Source organism: Theobroma cacao, chromosome 2 (assembly GCF_053813885.1).
Source record: "Theobroma cacao isolate CCN51 chromosome 2, ASM5381388v1, whole genome shotgun sequence".
In the NCBI taxonomy this organism is placed as follows: Eukaryota; Viridiplantae; Streptophyta; class Magnoliopsida; order Malvales; family Malvaceae; genus Theobroma; species Theobroma cacao.
The window spans coordinates 6,061,204-6,077,410 of NC_142640.1; the positions used below are offsets into that span (position 1 = coordinate 6,061,204).

Sequence of the window (16,207 nt, forward strand, 5' to 3'; positions counted from 1 at the left end):
TAAAAGCAACTATAATTGATTACAAAGTGAGGACTCGGGAAATGATTACTACAAGGCAACAAACCATTTAAGAAAGACTTTGATAAGATAAATTAACAAAGGCAATGCAAATGTTAACTAGATTAATTGAATAAGTAACATGAAATCTGACAACATGTTCACAGCTTTGTACTGCGTTTTTATTAACATTAATCCGACCCAATGATGCTTCGAAAAAGAAATCCTCGTTAAGTATTTAATTACATGCATATCACATTTGTAGACCCATAGAGTGTGGGCCCCGTTAAGAGTATTGGAGCGCCATTTCAGCAGCGGACCTTCTTGATATTTTCAGCGTAGAGAGTGTGTGCGCAATTGTAAATTCAGCTACTTTGCCACAATAAGGTCTTAAAGGCAATCAACAAATCACTTTACATAATGGAAGCAACAGATTAATTACAGAGATGCATGGTATGGTATGGTATGGTATGGGGAGAAGGGAGAATGCTGCTCTCCATTCTCTGATGAGAACACCCTTTTACATCACTAATAACTACAAATACATTAATCTTTGACAAGTCATAAACTTCCTCAGCCGCACAGGCACAGATGTTGAAATTCCCCCCATGAAGAACGAATTTTGGTTTTCTTTCCCCTCCCAATGCAGCGCTGAAACGGAACCTTTGTTTTGAAACCTCTCCTAAGATACCCATTAATGGGGCTGCTGTTCTATACAAGGCACCACAAGTATCAACTGAAACCAAATTTGGAAAATGAACATGAATAATATCAGCTTCCACTTAAAGAGCCAGTTCTGGTTCTTTCTTTTAATATCTGAGCAGCAAGTATCAGCAGATCCACCATCTCAAACCCTGCAGCGGAAACTGAATCTATTTTCTCAATGCTCGAATCCTCAAAAATATTACCCACCTCACTGCCCGCATTTTCTCCAATTAATTCACCATCTCCCTCAGCTGACCAACTAACCGGCAGGGAGCTGCCTAGGGCAGTCTTCACAAGTTTTGCCTCTGTAACAATCTCATCAAGAGCTTCTGATGAACTACTATCTGTACCTTCAGAAGTAATTGACTCCGTTACCTAAAAACCAGAATACAACTAAGTCTCAGATCATTTGTTTCAAGCAAGATATACAAAAGATACTACTAACACAACTTAGCTTCCCATGGGAAAATTGCATAAGAAATTTCATAATGACAGACATAATACTGAGAATACATTATATTACTTTAACTGTATGATAATAATAATAATTAAATATTTATATCTGAAACTCAATAAAACCTTAACAAATTTTTTCATAAATCCTTAATCAAACCCAAGCATCTAAAACATTCTATAACATCACACAGCCACGCCTAAGTCTGAAACAGCAAATCCAACACCTTGGAAGATTACCTTAAGAAGCGAAAGACGCAGTCTATGAACTGCTGAAGTCAGGTGCTCCAAACTCCCCATACTCTCCCTAAGTGTAGCATTTTCAATCCTCATCCTGGGAAAAAGGAGTGGTAATAACATAAAGCACAAAGGAATTATTTTCTACTGAAAGGTTGGTATAGAGAACAAAGGACATCTCACATGCATAAGAACCATCTATCTACAGTCAGGAATTACAGGCCATGCAATTAAAATATAGACAGCATATTTAGATACCTAGCAAAATCCATGCTACTTGGCTGAGCTTCAGCTTCACTTCCCCTTGCATCTATTGCACCAACCCAGCGTCTAAGATATGTTTTCTTTAGCAGATTTCTTAGCCTTCCATCTCTTTCAGAAGTAATAATTCTTCTGTTTGCAACTTCAGCCAAAACATTGCCTTGTTTCATCTCATTACTGATTTTCCTGTGATAGGTGTGTAACCTTCTAATTAGCCAAATACACAATTTAGTCACTGTAAGCAAGTCAACTATCATTAGAAGCATAGATGCACATAATGCAAACAATCAGGAAACAGAGATAAAAAAAACAAGAGGGCGCAAAGTTAAGACCTTCAAATATATGATTAAACAAGGCACTAGAAGAGGAATTTGGCCATATTTCTCTGTTCTTTGGAATAATATTTTGTATAAAATAAAAAACATGGCAATCCATTCCTTATCTAGAACGTTCTTTGACTCGAGATAAGCCATGTAACGACATACTATATAAGTTCCAACATGAAGCTATTCACAAGAACATAAAAAATATATAAATAATAATAGAAAAAAAAAGAATTAACAAAATAAGGTCATGACACAAAGAAGAAATCTTACTCTTGCAGTAACTGATACTTCCGTTTTAACTGTGCCAACTCCAAGAGAGCCTTCACCTTTTCATTTGTAACCTGAGTTGACCAACAAAGTTCTTAGAACTTCATTTTTTTTTATCAAAGGATACCATTCTACTAAAAATAGAAGCCATTCAACAAAATAGAAAGGACAACATACATCATGTAAACAATAGTAAATCAAACTACAAATCAATGTTGGAGGTCTGGACGAAAGGAGGAGACTTGTTCTTCTTGTTCCCAACCAACAAGGAATAGTAACACAATGCTTGAAGTCTTCGACAGATAGTGTCACTTGAAACTTATCAAGTTTAAAATTTAAAAAGAAAAAGGGTTTCTGAGACTTGACCTAAGCAAAGTAGACCTCAAACACATAAATGTAGTCTGAGGCCTCAAAGCATGAACCAACAGCTATGGATAGTAACTGACATGAAGGCAAAATGATCATCAATTTATGTTCTGCAACAAATAGTCAATAAAAATAAAATGTGCATCCGTCTGGAGTTAAGCCAAGAAAGTTACTTGAAGCAAATTTCTCTGAAGCTCCTCTATTTTTTTCTGAAGAGCTGCATGAACATTTCTCTCCAGTAAATGTCTCTCTTCCTGCTGTGATAAAAGCAGCAGCGCAGCCACCTGTCAAAAGAACCCAAGGCTGAGAAAACAAAATGTATAAATTAACAGAAACCAGAAGACAACAAGACATAAGAAATGTTCAAAACCTTTTCTTGTAATGCCTGTGCAAGGGCTTCTGAGGAATCACCTTTTCTCTCAGCAATATTTAAGTCCACCATATCCCTCTACAAAAGATAAGGGAGATAAATAGAAATTACAGCTTGAAACTACATGGTAGAAGGGCAGTAATCAATAACTACAGCCAACTTACTAAAATCTGAATGTGTCCCTACCATGAATACTTATAAATATGTACAATTTTTAATCAGCCAAAAGTTTTCAAATTGAAATGACATGGATTTGAACATAGCAGGTTGATCTAACCCTTTTCATAACTTCAGTAAGACAAAGTTCCTTTTGCTTCAAATAACTTTTATCAAATTAGTCTAGCAGTTGCTATTCTAGAAAAATAGATCTTTCAAATTAAAAGCTTTAGCATCAAAAGACAACAGAGCCAATAGTCAAACTGAACACCAGATTAAAATAAAAAATTTTAAAAAAATCCAAAAAATACTTCCATTTCTTTCAGCTTTATAACTCATTTTAGAACAACAGGATTTACCCAACCAAGGATACTTCTCTAATAAACTTCTATATGCAAAGCCATCTGCAGAAAAGATGGCACTAGATTTTGACATAAATGAGAGAAAGAGAGAGACAACAAACAAGCAATTGTGCCACATTAGCCTCTAAGTAACAAACCTCAGATACAGACCCGGCTTCAGCATCAGTACTCATATATACATCTCCACACTCACATTCACCCGGTTTGAGATCACTCTGCACATTTTGCCCTTTGGCATCAAATTGCCTAAATTTTTCTTCTACTACATCAACAAATCTTTTGATATGTGATCTTTCCATATCAAGCAAATTCATGATTTCAGTTCTATGCTGAGAATGGTAATGCCGTAATTCTGTGACCCTATTTAAAATCATTTTGTCTGAAGAGATCTGCATATAAATCAAAAGGTCAAGGATTTAGCCAAAGAAAAAGATTATAAAAAGAAAAAATCAAAACTGTAAAGTACTCACTCACTTTCTTTCTTTCCAATTCACGAACTTTCTTCTTTAAATGATTTTCAATCTCCAAACCCTATATGCCACAACAAATATATTTGTTATCAATATGAGACATGCAATTAGTGAACACGTAAAGCAAGTATAACCATCAAACAAATTCATACCACCCGCAATTTATTTCGGAGGTCATCCACAGAGCTCCTTACTCTCTCCAGCTCTTCTTCCAATGAACTCTGTCTGAGGAAAAGTTATTCAAGTTGCATGTTTGAAACAAAATTCAAATTTCTATAAGCTATATCTGAACATTTTTCAAAGCCTGTCACCATATTAATCTCACCAAGCATGTAGCACATTGGTTCTAGATTGAATAGATTAACAACACAAGCATGGAAAAAAAAAAAAAACAAAGCCGATACACTGTAGTCTGCAGTTCATTTTGGAGTGCAACTAATCATATAGGCACCTTTGTCCATAGCAGTTATGTCTAAACAAACAAGGGAATACTAAACATTAAGTGGTGAAGAATCTTAGGAGGAGAAAAACTCTATAATATTAATTTAATTGTTTAGAATAAGGCCACTAATAACCTAATAAAAGAGTGTGGTATTAAAAATTGAGGAATAGAGGAAAATTCAGGGTTTATTGGAACTCACAATGTATTTAGAGGTGGAAGAATCATTGAAACTCCACATTTCTGCAGGATCATGCAAAAGATAAGTACATTTTTCATCATAACTAGCATCCTCCAATTCCCCAATAGCCTGCTGCCTGATCTCATAAAACTTATCGATAACCTGTTCCAAATTTACAAAAGAAAAGAAAATGTTTATGCCATTATTATGTAGAAAAGGAATTTTCCAGCAGGACAGGAAAAAAATGATGACGAAATAGAAAATGCAACCCCCCAAATAAAGCAATTAAGTTTTCATTTGACGAAAAAGGCTTTATGGTAAATAGAAACAGTAGTAATACAATAATAATGCTAGTAGTATCAACTACCAAGTTAAAACGTAAAGCAGGCTGTGATCCTAAACCAACAATGACAAGGTCCATATGGCACCATCCCAGGAGGCCTTGTTTCTTATTGGGATTCTTATTTTCTTTTCTTTTTTCTTTCTGCTAAGATGGGTTTTCTTAGCAGAATATTTTAATCCATACAAAGAAGATGTAAGCATTTACTGTAGTTCAAAGAATATGGAACAATCCCCAAGAACCAAACTAAAGTAAATCGATATATAATCTACTCTAATCAACCTAAAAAATATCTTCCAGACTGCATAGAGATGGGTTGTAAAGTAGATTATCAACCATATTAGGTAGTAATACCTCACAAACCACTATGTAACACACACAAACATATTAACTCAAGACACTACCTAGCTCTCGGTTAAGAAATCAGCTCATGATGGGAACAAAAATATTTCAGCCGTTTACCTTCCTTAAAGATTCATTTTCATCTTCTTGTTTTGCAAGATCAATTTGCAGTGCATCATTGCGTCTGCTTTGCTCAAGACAATTTGATGTGAGCTCTTCCAACCTGTAACATAAATTCAATGAGCATTCAAATGTAAGAACTACTTTAATCAATTTGTGTCACATCTAAAACTTTTAATTTATATAAAACAATTTTAGAGCTCATATCAAAACTTCTTAACACTCCAAATTTCTCCTTAAAAGAAATGCAAAGACCACCACAATCCATGAAACTGATACCAACAATAGTGGCTGCAAATCCTCCCCAACCCCAGAAGCGAATGATTGCTAGATAAAAATAAAATTACCTTGTCTGAAACTCGTTAAATTTTTGAGCCATGAGCTCCTCCTTTTCCTTAGCCTTCTCAGCCTGTTACCAGACATGTGGAATGCTAAAACCTTATTATATTTTAAGGCAAAAAACACTTATAATACTGTATACAAGTATAACAAGAAGCAAGCCATAAATGAATTTGCTTAAATCAATTATGGGAATAACCTCCATAATTGAATGATCCCGTTCAGCAAAAGCAGCTGCCACACAGCCTTGGAAAAACTTAACCTGCTTTTCAGCTTCCACATTCTGGATAAACAAGCCAAAACAAATTAGAGAGACAAAAGGAAAAAATCAAAGTTTAAATTTTACTCATGCACTAAACCACATAAAATGACTTCATTTCAGTTTGTTGAAGAAAGTTTCTAATGTGACCATAATTCCACAAAAGAGGCGTGCAGAAACTAGGGAGACACCTTTGCAGCCTCCTTACGATGTAGGTCTGCCAGCTGAGTCTGCAAAGAGCAAAGCAATCATATAAGCTAATACAAGGGTTGAACAAGTAACAAAAAGGATAACTGAAAAAGAAAATCTTACTTTAATTCGATAGACTTCGGAAAGCTCCTCTTGAAGATTTTGGTTTTCCCTTGTGCAAGAAGCTAATCTCTTTTTCAAGCTCTCAATCTCCTGCTCCAGTCCAGCTGTCCTAGTAGGGCATTAATTTCTCACTAAACATACCAAAACGAAAAAAGATAAAATGAAAAACTAAATCTTGCGATCGGATGGGGAAAAGAATTATACCTTTGAAAATGCATTCGAGTAGCCACGGCAAGATAGCTTGGTCCAGCTTGTTGCATACACAATTGTTCAATGTCTTTACGCAATTCGTCGCGCTCTACAAAACAAAATCATTTTTTTCAAAATTTTATTGGTCAAAAGAAAAAAAAAGTAGCATTAAACCTTTGTTACAGACAAAGGGAACAATTTAAATAGAAAAGGAAAATAAAATTCAAAGAAATTAAAAAGGAGATAGGATCAAGAAAGCGTACCATGTTCTAACTGTTGGATGCGAGCCAGTAGTGATTCGTTGTCGTTTAAGCTCGTCTCCATTATTCACTGATTTATTAGGAAATCGAGAAGGAGAGTTGGAAATTTTGTCGTAGAAAAGGTTTTTCTAAGGGATTGAGGAGAAACCAAATTACGTGAGAAAAGAGGGAAAATGAAAGATGAAATTATTTTGGTAGTAAGAGGGAGGAAGCCGTCTCACGTCAAACGGCGCTCTCTCTCTCTCTTTCTCTTTCCATTTCCTCCGTCGCGGTTCGCTAACGGCCTTACTTTTGCTTAAAGAGATGCCTAATTGCTACTTACTGAGCGATTATCTACTTGTATTTTTTTTAATTAATATATATGAATATATTTTGTCTCAAGGACTATATTGGGAAAATTTCTGTTGAGGTTAAGTTATTAATTTCGTCTAATAAATGATTAAAATATTTTTAATTAAAATTAATCTATTTATTCCCACTCGAGTATTTTTATAATTTTATTTAACAAAATAAAGAATTTAGCTTTTTATATTTACATGATTTTAATTAAAAAAATATTAACAAAATTGACATAAAAAAGATTCGCAAGAATGTTTTCATCTTTTACATTTGAAAGCACTTTTTAAATGTGAGAGTAGTTTTATCGTTTATTTGAAAATTTTTAAAGTCATAATTTCTTATAATTAACAAATTGAATCAGTAAGATGTTAAAAGTTAATTAAACAAAAAAAATAGCCACAAAATAGTATGCGAAGGGCACAAAAAGTCAAGGGATTATTATACCGTAGTTACAAGTTCATGGATGAAAATGCCAATGCAAATCAAGCTACTGCCACCCAACAAAGATTCAGTCCAGTCCCCAAATATGATTACCGGAAAATCTAGAAGAAATCGTACAAGATGTGGCACGAAAACTACAGCCAGTGGATTCATTTCTATAGCAAAAGGTATGAAACTGCTTGAACATAGTGTACTACACAACAGATATTTCAGATGGTTACAAATAGTTCCTGTTCCTACCCCTATATACATTCTAATTTCTACGTTTTCCAGCCTCCCGAGTGCAGAGGTTCGGGAAATAACATCAAGTGATACCCAGAATATTCCCCCATTAGAAAGAACCCCAAAAAAAGGAGGAAGAATCCCTCAATTTGAAACCATCAGCAAGAAAGCCTGTAAACTGAATCTACCATTCTAGGAGGATCTGCTTGTAAGGAAGAATCCTATACATATGCACCCAAAAAGGCCTTACCCATATTTACAAGTACCGATGATAACTGGGTGCATGCTACAAAAATGCCACCCTTCATAACACCTTGTTGCTCATTTTGTCAAATCAACCTCGAACCACCTGTGTATACACAAACAATATTATATTGAGTCAAAAATGCTAAATAAGTAAAAATTAACAAAATTGACGGGGCAGGACAAACAATGATTGATCCTAGATACACTATCTACAGGATTCTTAGGTATAGAATCCACATTTATAGATAACCAAGTCCTGCCTCTGCCTGTTGGTGTCTGTGAAAGCAAAGAAATCAACTTGCACTCACTGTGTTGCTTTCACATCCCATCATAAAATTTGATGTCCATCCATCAGATATATGTGAATATCCCACCCCTAAAGTCTTCTAAATCCAACTCTTTTCATCTGTGCACGTTCCGTGACAAAAATAAATAGTGACAAGACATTCCAATCATACCACTTTCTGATTGTTTCTTCCTTTAAGAGTCTTCATTGCTGCTTCTGCAAAAGCTTGTGCTGCCTCTGCATCAGCTTCTGCAACCTCTGCCTCTCTTGCTGCTTCTTCAGCTTCTGCTATTGCAGCTTCTGCCTCTGCAACTGCTCGAGCAGCAGCTGCAGCAGCCTCTTGTGGAGTCATAGTCCTCATCTTGGCTAACTCTAAGTCAATCTGAGATTTTGTGAGGATATGGAAATCATTCCTATCGAATCGAGGAGAAACCCTTTGCCTTCCCTCTAAAAATGGCATGGGGTGATTCCTCCTCCTGTCTGAAAATGACAGAGCAGGTGCAATTCTATACCTGCGTTTGACCTACAAGTAAATGCATGGGATTAAACCAAACCCTTTATTAAAAAAAAAAAAAAAACCACCCATTACTTAACTGGACATCAATATTCTAGAAACTGATATAAAACTTGCACAAGCTTATAGTATTAATACAATCAAGAAGCATAGAAAAGAATTCTTCCCAGATTTTTTAGTCAAATTGCATCTGTGTGTGTCACAGGGAGGAGTGCAATCAGCCTATTCACCATGCAATACCTTCTCAATTTAATCACTTAACTTGTTCCATGAATTTTTTAATGATGCCATAAGCACAAAGAAGCTTAACGATCATTAACATTAAGACCAATTGCAACCCTGTAATTATGTATAACTTACAACTCTTCCAAAACCCTAAACTGTTTTCAAAAATTATAATCACAGAACAGAATACACCCACAGGCACCAAAATACAGGCAAATGATATTATTCATGAAACCAGATATATCCACTAATTTCTCATTCGACAAACCTCATGGCTTACGATAAAGTAGCATCTATATGTTTCCATGCAGCATATAAATTACCTTAATCAGTCTACCACATGCCATCAAATACTTTAACTTTGCTGACAAAAGCCTCTTAAAGTCAGGAGGTGCCCAATATTGCTCCTATAAAATAAGAAAAATGGTAAGTCAGCAAATTATGCCAACAAACTCTAAGTGAGCACATATTTCCAGACACAAAGCAATGCTAAATCCACAACAGGAAGACCAACAACTTGTAGAGAATATTTTTATTCACATTGTCCTGATGCACTAAACAAGGTGGGTGCTGTCATCAATGAATTATGAGATGGAACATCATATAATTTTATTTCCAAGTAAGCAAATTAAATTGAAGAAATTGTGATTTTGGCATGTCAAGTGTTATCAAATTTCTGGTGTCATGAAAACTTGCAGGGTTTCATGGTGAAAATAAATAAGGCTGGCAATGCCCTAAACAAAAAGAGGGAGAGAGCAGATTGACATGAAGAATTAAATGGTCACTATCTAATTTCAATTCACCCGCCTTCAAATTCAAATTGTAAATATAACACATACAAAGAAAAAAAGTTGGCTGACACAAGTCCTTAACAACTGTTTCTTCTTCTCTTCTTTGCCATTGTTGGGAAAGAACGGCGATAGCAATTAAAGAAGAAATTAAAAAGATCTCCAATAAGCACAAAACTATTATAAATTATTTGAAAGATATCAATCACTCATGTGCCATGTTAAAGTTCTTATATCTATAAATCTGATCTACTCCTCTTTCTCTATTTATTACAGATCTCTAATGCAATCTTTTCCTTAGAATAGCAAAAAGAATAACTATGAATACTGCATATAAAACAATACCTCTATATATGCAGCAATAGTTGTCTTATTGGAACCACCAGGCTCCTTCAAGCTTGTAATCGCTTCCATAATGAGGTTATCTAACCTATAGCAATGAAAAGAAATAACAACATCAAGTGAAATCATACAATATGAAATACATCAAACAAACTTATGAACAATGTCTAACCTGACAATGGATCTCTTTGTTGAAGTTGGAATCTGCACTGTAGTGCTGGGAACTGCTATGGGCTTAGCATCCGCAATTTCTTCATCACTTGGAACAACAGTGAGGGCCATAGCACCATCCTCCTGTTTAAGAATGCTAGGTGTCCTCTTTACGGCTAACCTAGCTTTGTCCCGAGAACCCCACCCATTTGCCATCACACTCATATTTCTCCATTTATCCTGCCCAAGGATACAAAAAAAAAAATTGGAATGGCCAGCACATTTCATCAAGACAAGGATGAAAAAAAAGGCTTCTATATCAGCACCATTTGCAAAGAAGCAAAGGAACAAACCTTGAGATCTACGTTGGAACGCAGATACAAGACACCACTGAATTCAGGGTCTTTCAATATTGTTCGCCATTTTCCAGCACCATGTTTGATGACTCCAGATTTTAATGCTGCCTCCTCTTCAGGTGTCCATTTCTGCTTAGGAGCGCCCATTTAAAGTAATACAGAGGAAAAAAGCCTTCGAACTTCCGAACCTGCAAAACTCAATTCCCGCTATATTGGCAGACAAGATCAAAAGAAATGCGACTTCAAGCATTGTATTCTCACAAAATTAATATTGATACAATCATCATCAATTGTTCTTATAAATAAACAGATTAAGCCAAATTCTAGATCAAGAATGACGTGCATAACTAATCCCTAATACCTGATTTCAAGAAATGACGATCATGATTAAATCAAAAACTATGAAATCAAAATCACTTCAATAAAGCAAAAAAACTTCGCTCATCGATTGACAAAGCCAAAAAAAAAAAACCAAATTTCACTCATTGACTACATTTCTAAAAATTAACAATACCATATAGTCAAATGGGCAAATAAAGCAAATTTACACAAAATTAAGGATATTGGAAATATTCGAAAATTCAACAAAGGAACACACATATTAACATTAAAAAGAAAAGAAAATCAAAGATAAAGGAGATGAAATTACCAGATGTGCTGAAATATCGTAGACAAAGAGAGGGAAAAAAGGATTAATTTCTTATTTCATGTTATATAGTGTTTTGCACTATTTTTGGGTGATTGCATCGGAAGTCGAAGGCTTGTTGCTTTTAATAAAAAAAAAAATTAAAGGAAGAAGTAAATTCTGTTTTTCGATTATGGAGGTGCTATGCTACAGGAGATTACATGGAGGTTCTACCGGACGCTGTGATTTCCTGGCGCAAAAAATTTGCTAGGGTTTCTCTTTTTCCATTTTATTTTATTTTAATTAGGGTTCACTCGTGTCACGTGTGGAGTACGCTGAGATCCCTGACTGGATCTGCGACGGACACGTGTCCAAAGAGCCGATTTTGGGGGATTTGGAATTTTGACCCGGCTACAGGAACAAGAAGACTTTGTAAATTTTGTGGAGATGAAGTAAAAGACAACGGATCAAGGTACTGGTACAGGTCCTCTTGTTTTTTTTTAATAATTTATTTCAAATAATTTTAAGAAAGAAATTGATGAAATTTCAGGGTTCCATTTTATATTGTGATTAATGTGAAGAACAGGATACGGTGTGAACATCTATATTTCAAGTAAAATTTGAGTAAGGTCAAAAGAGAAAAGAGTTTTCGACACTTCAACTGTATGTGCAAATTTTTCAAACTCGATTTTGAATTGAGAAATTTTATTTTTTATATTAAATGCTTGAACAATTGATTAGAACGTTTGATTTTTTTTAGCACGTCACGTAAGTGTTATTTGTATTAAAACTATATTAGTCAATATTTGATATTAAATGCTAGATAAATTGAATGTCCGTAGTTATTAAATAAAATGAAATCGAAACGTTATTTGAAAATTATATTCTTATTATTAATTTAATTATTAAATTACTTTTTTAAATTAGTAGTTCAAAAAATAGTAGAAAATATACTTATGTTGTTGCCACTTTATTATTTTACAAGAATTTAACTAAAACCATTATCTATATACAAAATATTTGATTATTATTCATTAAATGGTGAAATTTTATCGTAATTTTTAATAAAAATATTTATTTAAATAAAATACCAAAACTTTTACTGAATCTATGCAACAAAAATTTTCAATTTAATCGACTTGGATTTTTTATTTTTAATTTTATTCAATCATTTTTAAAAGAAATCTCATCAATTTAATCTAAAAATCTTTCCTAAAAAATTCTGGCCCTCAAGTCAAATGCCCGGCCGAAAAGAGTTGCAACAATACATCCTCACTGTAGTATTCCTTTATTTTTTATGCTTTATGACCATTTCTTTGGCTATGCTTCCAAGTTAAGTAAATTAGCCAAGTTACCTATAATATATATATATATATATCCAGCCTGTGCCCAGAAAACACCCAGAAGGTAATTTTCAGCTGTTACTAAATGTTTTTTCTTCAATTGTCCTCTTTAAACAATCAGCAGAAGAATATTCCTTTCTTCGCCTTTACATTTCCAGCTATGAAAAAAGAATAATAAAAGCTCAAAAACCTCCAAAGTTGAAAAGATAATAGCTGTCCAATTGGAATACTATATGTAACAAGAGTTCAATTCCAAACAAAAGGTTCAAATTATTAAAGAAAATAAACAAGCGAGAGGGTAAAAACCAGTAATAAAAAGTTTAACACGCGACAAGGAGAAAATTTCTTCAAATTGGGAATGAGGGTTTAAATTTTGAATATGTCTCGTTGGGTTCAACGTTCAATGAGCTGCAAAGTTTGGTTGGGTCAGAAGCAGGCATCCAGCAGGCAGCAACAGCAAAGGGCGGCCAAACTGCACAAGCAAACAAAAAACGAAATCATTCGTTAAACCCCCCATATACATTACTTTCTGGCTAAGCAATCTGCATTATCTTGAACCCCACCATTTGAAAGAACTCAACTGCAGCAATTGACGTGATATGATACACCCATTATACGGTGATAGAGCAATAAAACTACCCAAAACCAACATCGAATTACAGGAAAGGCTTCCCAAACTTGTCATCATTTACCTTATCCGAACCTTAATTTTATCAAAAACCTGTCCCGAGCTACCTTGATATTCGCCAAAAGTCTAAATAAATTTTTGACCGAAAACACCCTTATCTCTAGGCAAACAAAATAACAAACACCCAACATCTTCACTAAGGATGGGTAGGTTCTAGGGTGTTTTCGGGACTTTGACCGGCCAACTGCAGGACTGATCATGTGAAACCCCAACCCCGTTTTTTATTGGAAACCGTGATGGTTGTGTCACAAAGACGACGATTTCCTACCCGCCGAAAAACACGCGGTCAGTTACAATTCCTCCGTTATCATCCTACAGATCTGACATGCCATATACGGTAGATATACTCGTAAAGTTGTACTCTACACATGTATGCGTATACGCGTTGAATGGGAGAAAGAACTTACCAGCCTTCTAAGAAACCAGTACTTTGCTTTTGCTGAGGAGGAGGAGCCTGAGCATACTGAGGGGCGTAAGGAGGAGGATATCCCTGAGGAGGATAACCCTGGGGGTATCCTTGAGGGGGATAACCCGGTGGTGGATAAGCATCCTTGGCATATCCTTCTGGTGGATAACCTATTATTCAATCAGACAAACAATAAAAATTTCAGATCCACCAGATCCATTCAATCACAATTCAACAATGCAAAAAAGTAACATAAATCCAAACGATATAAAAACCAAAATAAAAAAAGAAACAAAAAAGAAAACATAAAGATTTGATGAGAGAAAAGAAAAAAAAAAACCCAGATGATAAAAGAAACTGAAAACTCAGGGTTGACCTTGAGGAGGAGGAACACCAACAGGAGGCTGTTGCTGATTGTAATAACTCATCGCTTCTTGTGTTGTTTTGCTGATACTTTCAGTAAGAAGAGATCTTTTCTTGAATAGAAGATTTCTTTTTCTTTTCTTTTTCTTCCTTGGACAAAATTTTAAGAGAGAATGGAAGAAAGAGAGATGGCTCTGCGCAGAGACAGAGGCAAATTGGATATTTTTATATACTCTGGAGGATTTTCAAAGGAAATCTCTACCCTTCATTAGGGATGTGGACGCGTGTCCTTTACGGGAAACACAGCCAATCAATAGGGAAAATTTTGAAAGAAGTATAATCTTCGTTGGTTTCTTTTTAAAATTTAGGCAAATTGCGTGTCCAATGCGCGTAAAGATAACTACCACCAAAACTTATTTCTTAGAAGCACTAATTCCTAAAAGACAAAAGTCCAATTGGAAGCTTCGTTGGACAATGTTTTTATTTTGGTGCAATTCCTTCGTAATGGTTAATCTCTTCAACGTGATGGAGGAGACCATCTAAGATTTTAACTCAATAAATTGATACAATTATGAAAACTTTTTAATCGGAGAATTTTGGGGGAAGAGTTTTATTTAGATTTGAATTCATGCTCTTCCTGGAAATATAAACATTTATAAGGGACCAAAACTTTATAGTAAAAAATTATTAATTAATAATACACAACTAGTTATCAACGACAATACATCAAAACTTAATTTAAAAGTCCTTTATGTAAGGATTCCTTTCTCTACTGGGTTAGTCTCAGTCTGATGAAGGTCTTACCCAGTAGCTCATCTCCTGTTATTTTTTGTATGCCGCAGGTTTTTATGCTGACTAAGTGCGGTCTTTCATCCCTCTGTTTTCAATCTAATTATACTTTCTCTTGCTTATCAGAAAAAAAAAACATTATTTAAAAGTCAATAAATTTTTTTATAATGTATTATATTAGTATTATTTTTATACAAAAAATTGATTCGTGATTGACTAATGCTTTTTTATTGTAAGGTATTAACTCTTAGTCTACCAATCAGCCATCAGGATTTGTTCAATTGTGATTTCAAATTTACAGTTAAGTAAAGCAAAATTTCGCACTCCTCATATTAAATCCTTTTTTTTATTTGTGTTTGGTATAAAGGCTGCTTTTGAGTCATCCCCGTTTCTTTCTGTTGTCCCTGTCACGTGGACCTGGCTTTGGCTTTTCATTTTAATTTACTTTATATTACGTGTGAACAAAAATGCGGGGCTAATCATGCCAATGGGAACACACATGAGACCACTAAACTAACGCAGCCCAACTTGATCCCATCATTCCACCTTTGTGCAAGTTCAGTTTTTATTCTTTCTTGATTCAAACAAGTGCAAAGATAAGACAATTACAATCCAGTGTTCTTTTCACCAGATTGGAAATAGTGGTCCGTTTAATTTCTAGGACATTAAAAATGGTTTTAAATTCATTTATTCAATCAATCGTCTTCAAAATTTAATGAAATTTGTTACCTCAAAACTCTACTTGGACATTTATGTGTTCATACCATAAAAGTAAGTTAAGACATTTGAATGTTCACGTTGCAAAAAAAAAATTGACATGTTTGACTTTTTTGGATTGGATATTGATGTCATATTTAATTATTTTTTATTAACATCTAAGTATTAAATTTTAAAAATTAAAATATTACACGAAAATCATAAATAAAGTGATGCATTTTACTTCACCGTTACTTTGAGATATATAGTAACATAATGTCACTATTTTATCAAAAACGCATGTTACTGTATAATTTGTTGGTAGATGTAGGATGTGACAAAATAGGGGAAAGCCCCACTGTCGTACCATTTTCGTTTTCTGGTTCCTCCCCTGAAAGGGGGGAGGCATATTCGCCTGGATATTTATTCATTGTTTTGAAGAAAACAATACCATTGAGGAACAAGAGAATGAACTATGAAGGCACAAAAATGTCAATGCATCGTCGTTTTTTGTCGACTTATGCATTGCTCTGTTCGCTAACTACCCTTTTGCTTCGTCTTGTTCCATTTTGGGGTTCTTTGGAAGTATTTGTCAGCACAAACCATTGCAACGGAGACAATCAAAGCCCACATCTTT

The 16,207-nt window shown here is 34.6% G+C and overlaps 3 protein-coding genes across 5 annotated transcripts; all 3 read right to left on the reverse strand.

The window, feature by feature from the left end:
- Nucleotides 1–387: 387 nt before the first annotated feature.
- Nucleotides 388–7,078, reverse strand: MEE13 (myosin heavy chain-like protein). Of its 2 annotated transcripts, none has more exons than XM_018115578.2 (17): nucleotides 6,755–7,078; nucleotides 6,507–6,600; nucleotides 6,303–6,411; nucleotides 6,182–6,220; nucleotides 5,931–6,014; nucleotides 5,740–5,801; nucleotides 5,393–5,495; nucleotides 4,612–4,752; nucleotides 4,123–4,191; nucleotides 3,975–4,031; nucleotides 3,638–3,889; nucleotides 2,983–3,060; nucleotides 2,786–2,896; nucleotides 2,250–2,320; nucleotides 1,651–1,839; nucleotides 1,396–1,489; nucleotides 388–1,077 (listed from the first exon to the last, which is right to left on the reverse strand). In XM_018115578.2, exons 1-17 carry the CDS (start codon nucleotides 6,813–6,815, stop codon nucleotides 769–771), a joined length of 1,923 nt encoding a protein of 640 aa, XP_017971067.1. In that variant the 5' UTR covers nucleotides 6,816–7,078; the 3' UTR covers nucleotides 388–768. The 2 variants fall into 2 exon arrangements, with proteins under 2 accessions (XP_017971067.1, XP_007042660.2); XM_007042598.3 differs by having other exon boundaries at nucleotides 6,303–6,406; nucleotides 6,755–7,075.
- A 576-nt stretch (nucleotides 7,079–7,654) lies between these two features.
- Nucleotides 7,655–11,564, reverse strand: TRB1 (telomere repeat binding factor 1). Of its 2 annotated transcripts, none has more exons than XM_007042602.3 (7): nucleotides 11,310–11,564; nucleotides 10,658–10,867; nucleotides 10,327–10,544; nucleotides 10,158–10,242; nucleotides 9,348–9,431; nucleotides 8,458–8,808; nucleotides 7,655–8,102 (listed from the first exon to the last, which is right to left on the reverse strand). In XM_007042602.3, exons 2-7 carry the CDS (start codon nucleotides 10,805–10,807, stop codon nucleotides 8,088–8,090), a joined length of 903 nt encoding a protein of 300 aa, XP_007042664.1. In that variant the 5' UTR covers nucleotides 10,808–10,867; nucleotides 11,310–11,564; the 3' UTR covers nucleotides 7,655–8,087. The 2 variants fall into 2 exon arrangements, with proteins under 2 accessions (XP_007042664.1, XP_007042663.1); XM_007042601.3 differs by having other exon boundaries at nucleotides 10,658–10,848; nucleotides 11,310–11,563.
- Nucleotides 11,565–12,826: 1,262 nt separating this feature from the next.
- On the reverse strand, nucleotides 12,827–14,397 carry LOC18608102 (protein CYSTEINE-RICH TRANSMEMBRANE MODULE 13-like). Its single transcript, XM_007042604.3, has 3 exons — nucleotides 14,099–14,397; nucleotides 13,724–13,892; nucleotides 12,827–13,100 (listed from the first exon to the last, which is right to left on the reverse strand). Exons 1-3 carry the CDS (start codon nucleotides 14,148–14,150, stop codon nucleotides 13,055–13,057), a joined length of 267 nt encoding a protein of 88 aa, XP_007042666.1. The 5' UTR covers nucleotides 14,151–14,397; the 3' UTR covers nucleotides 12,827–13,054.
- Between the last annotated feature and the right edge of the window lie 1,810 nt (nucleotides 14,398–16,207).

Coding starts and splice junctions, on each gene's coding strand:
- MEE13 (XM_018115578.2), bottom strand. CDS start 6,815: ATGGAGACGAGCTTAAACGACAACGAATCACTACTGGCTCGCATCCAA. Junction 5,496..5,739: donor TTTAACGAGTTTCAGACAAG/GTAATTTTATTT, acceptor TTTATGTTACAG/GTTGGAAGAGCTCACATCAA. Junction 1,840..2,249: donor AAGTATCAGTTACTGCAAGA/GTAAGATTTCTT, acceptor CACCTATCACAG/GAAAATCAGTAATGAGATGA.
- TRB1 (XM_007042602.3), bottom strand. CDS start 10,807: ATGGGCGCTCCTAAGCAGAAATGGACACCTGAAGAGGAGGCAGCATTA. Junction 10,243..10,326: donor ACAAAGAGATCCATTGTCAG/GTTAGACATTGT, acceptor TCATTGCTATAG/GTTAGATAACCTCATTATGG. Junction 9,432..10,157: donor CTATTGCTGCATATATAGAG/GTATTGTTTTAT, acceptor CTTATTTTATAG/GAGCAATATTGGGCACCTCC.
- LOC18608102 (XM_007042604.3), bottom strand. CDS start 14,150: ATGAGTTATTACAATCAGCAACAGCCTCCTGTTGGTGTTCCTCCTCCT. Junction 13,893..14,098: donor TGGTGTTCCTCCTCCTCAAG/GTCAACCCTGAG, acceptor ATTGAATAATAG/GTTATCCACCAGAAGGATAT. Junction 13,101..13,723: donor ACTGGTTTCTTAGAAGGCTG/GTAAGTTCTTTC, acceptor TTGCTTGTGCAG/TTTGGCCGCCCTTTGCTGTT.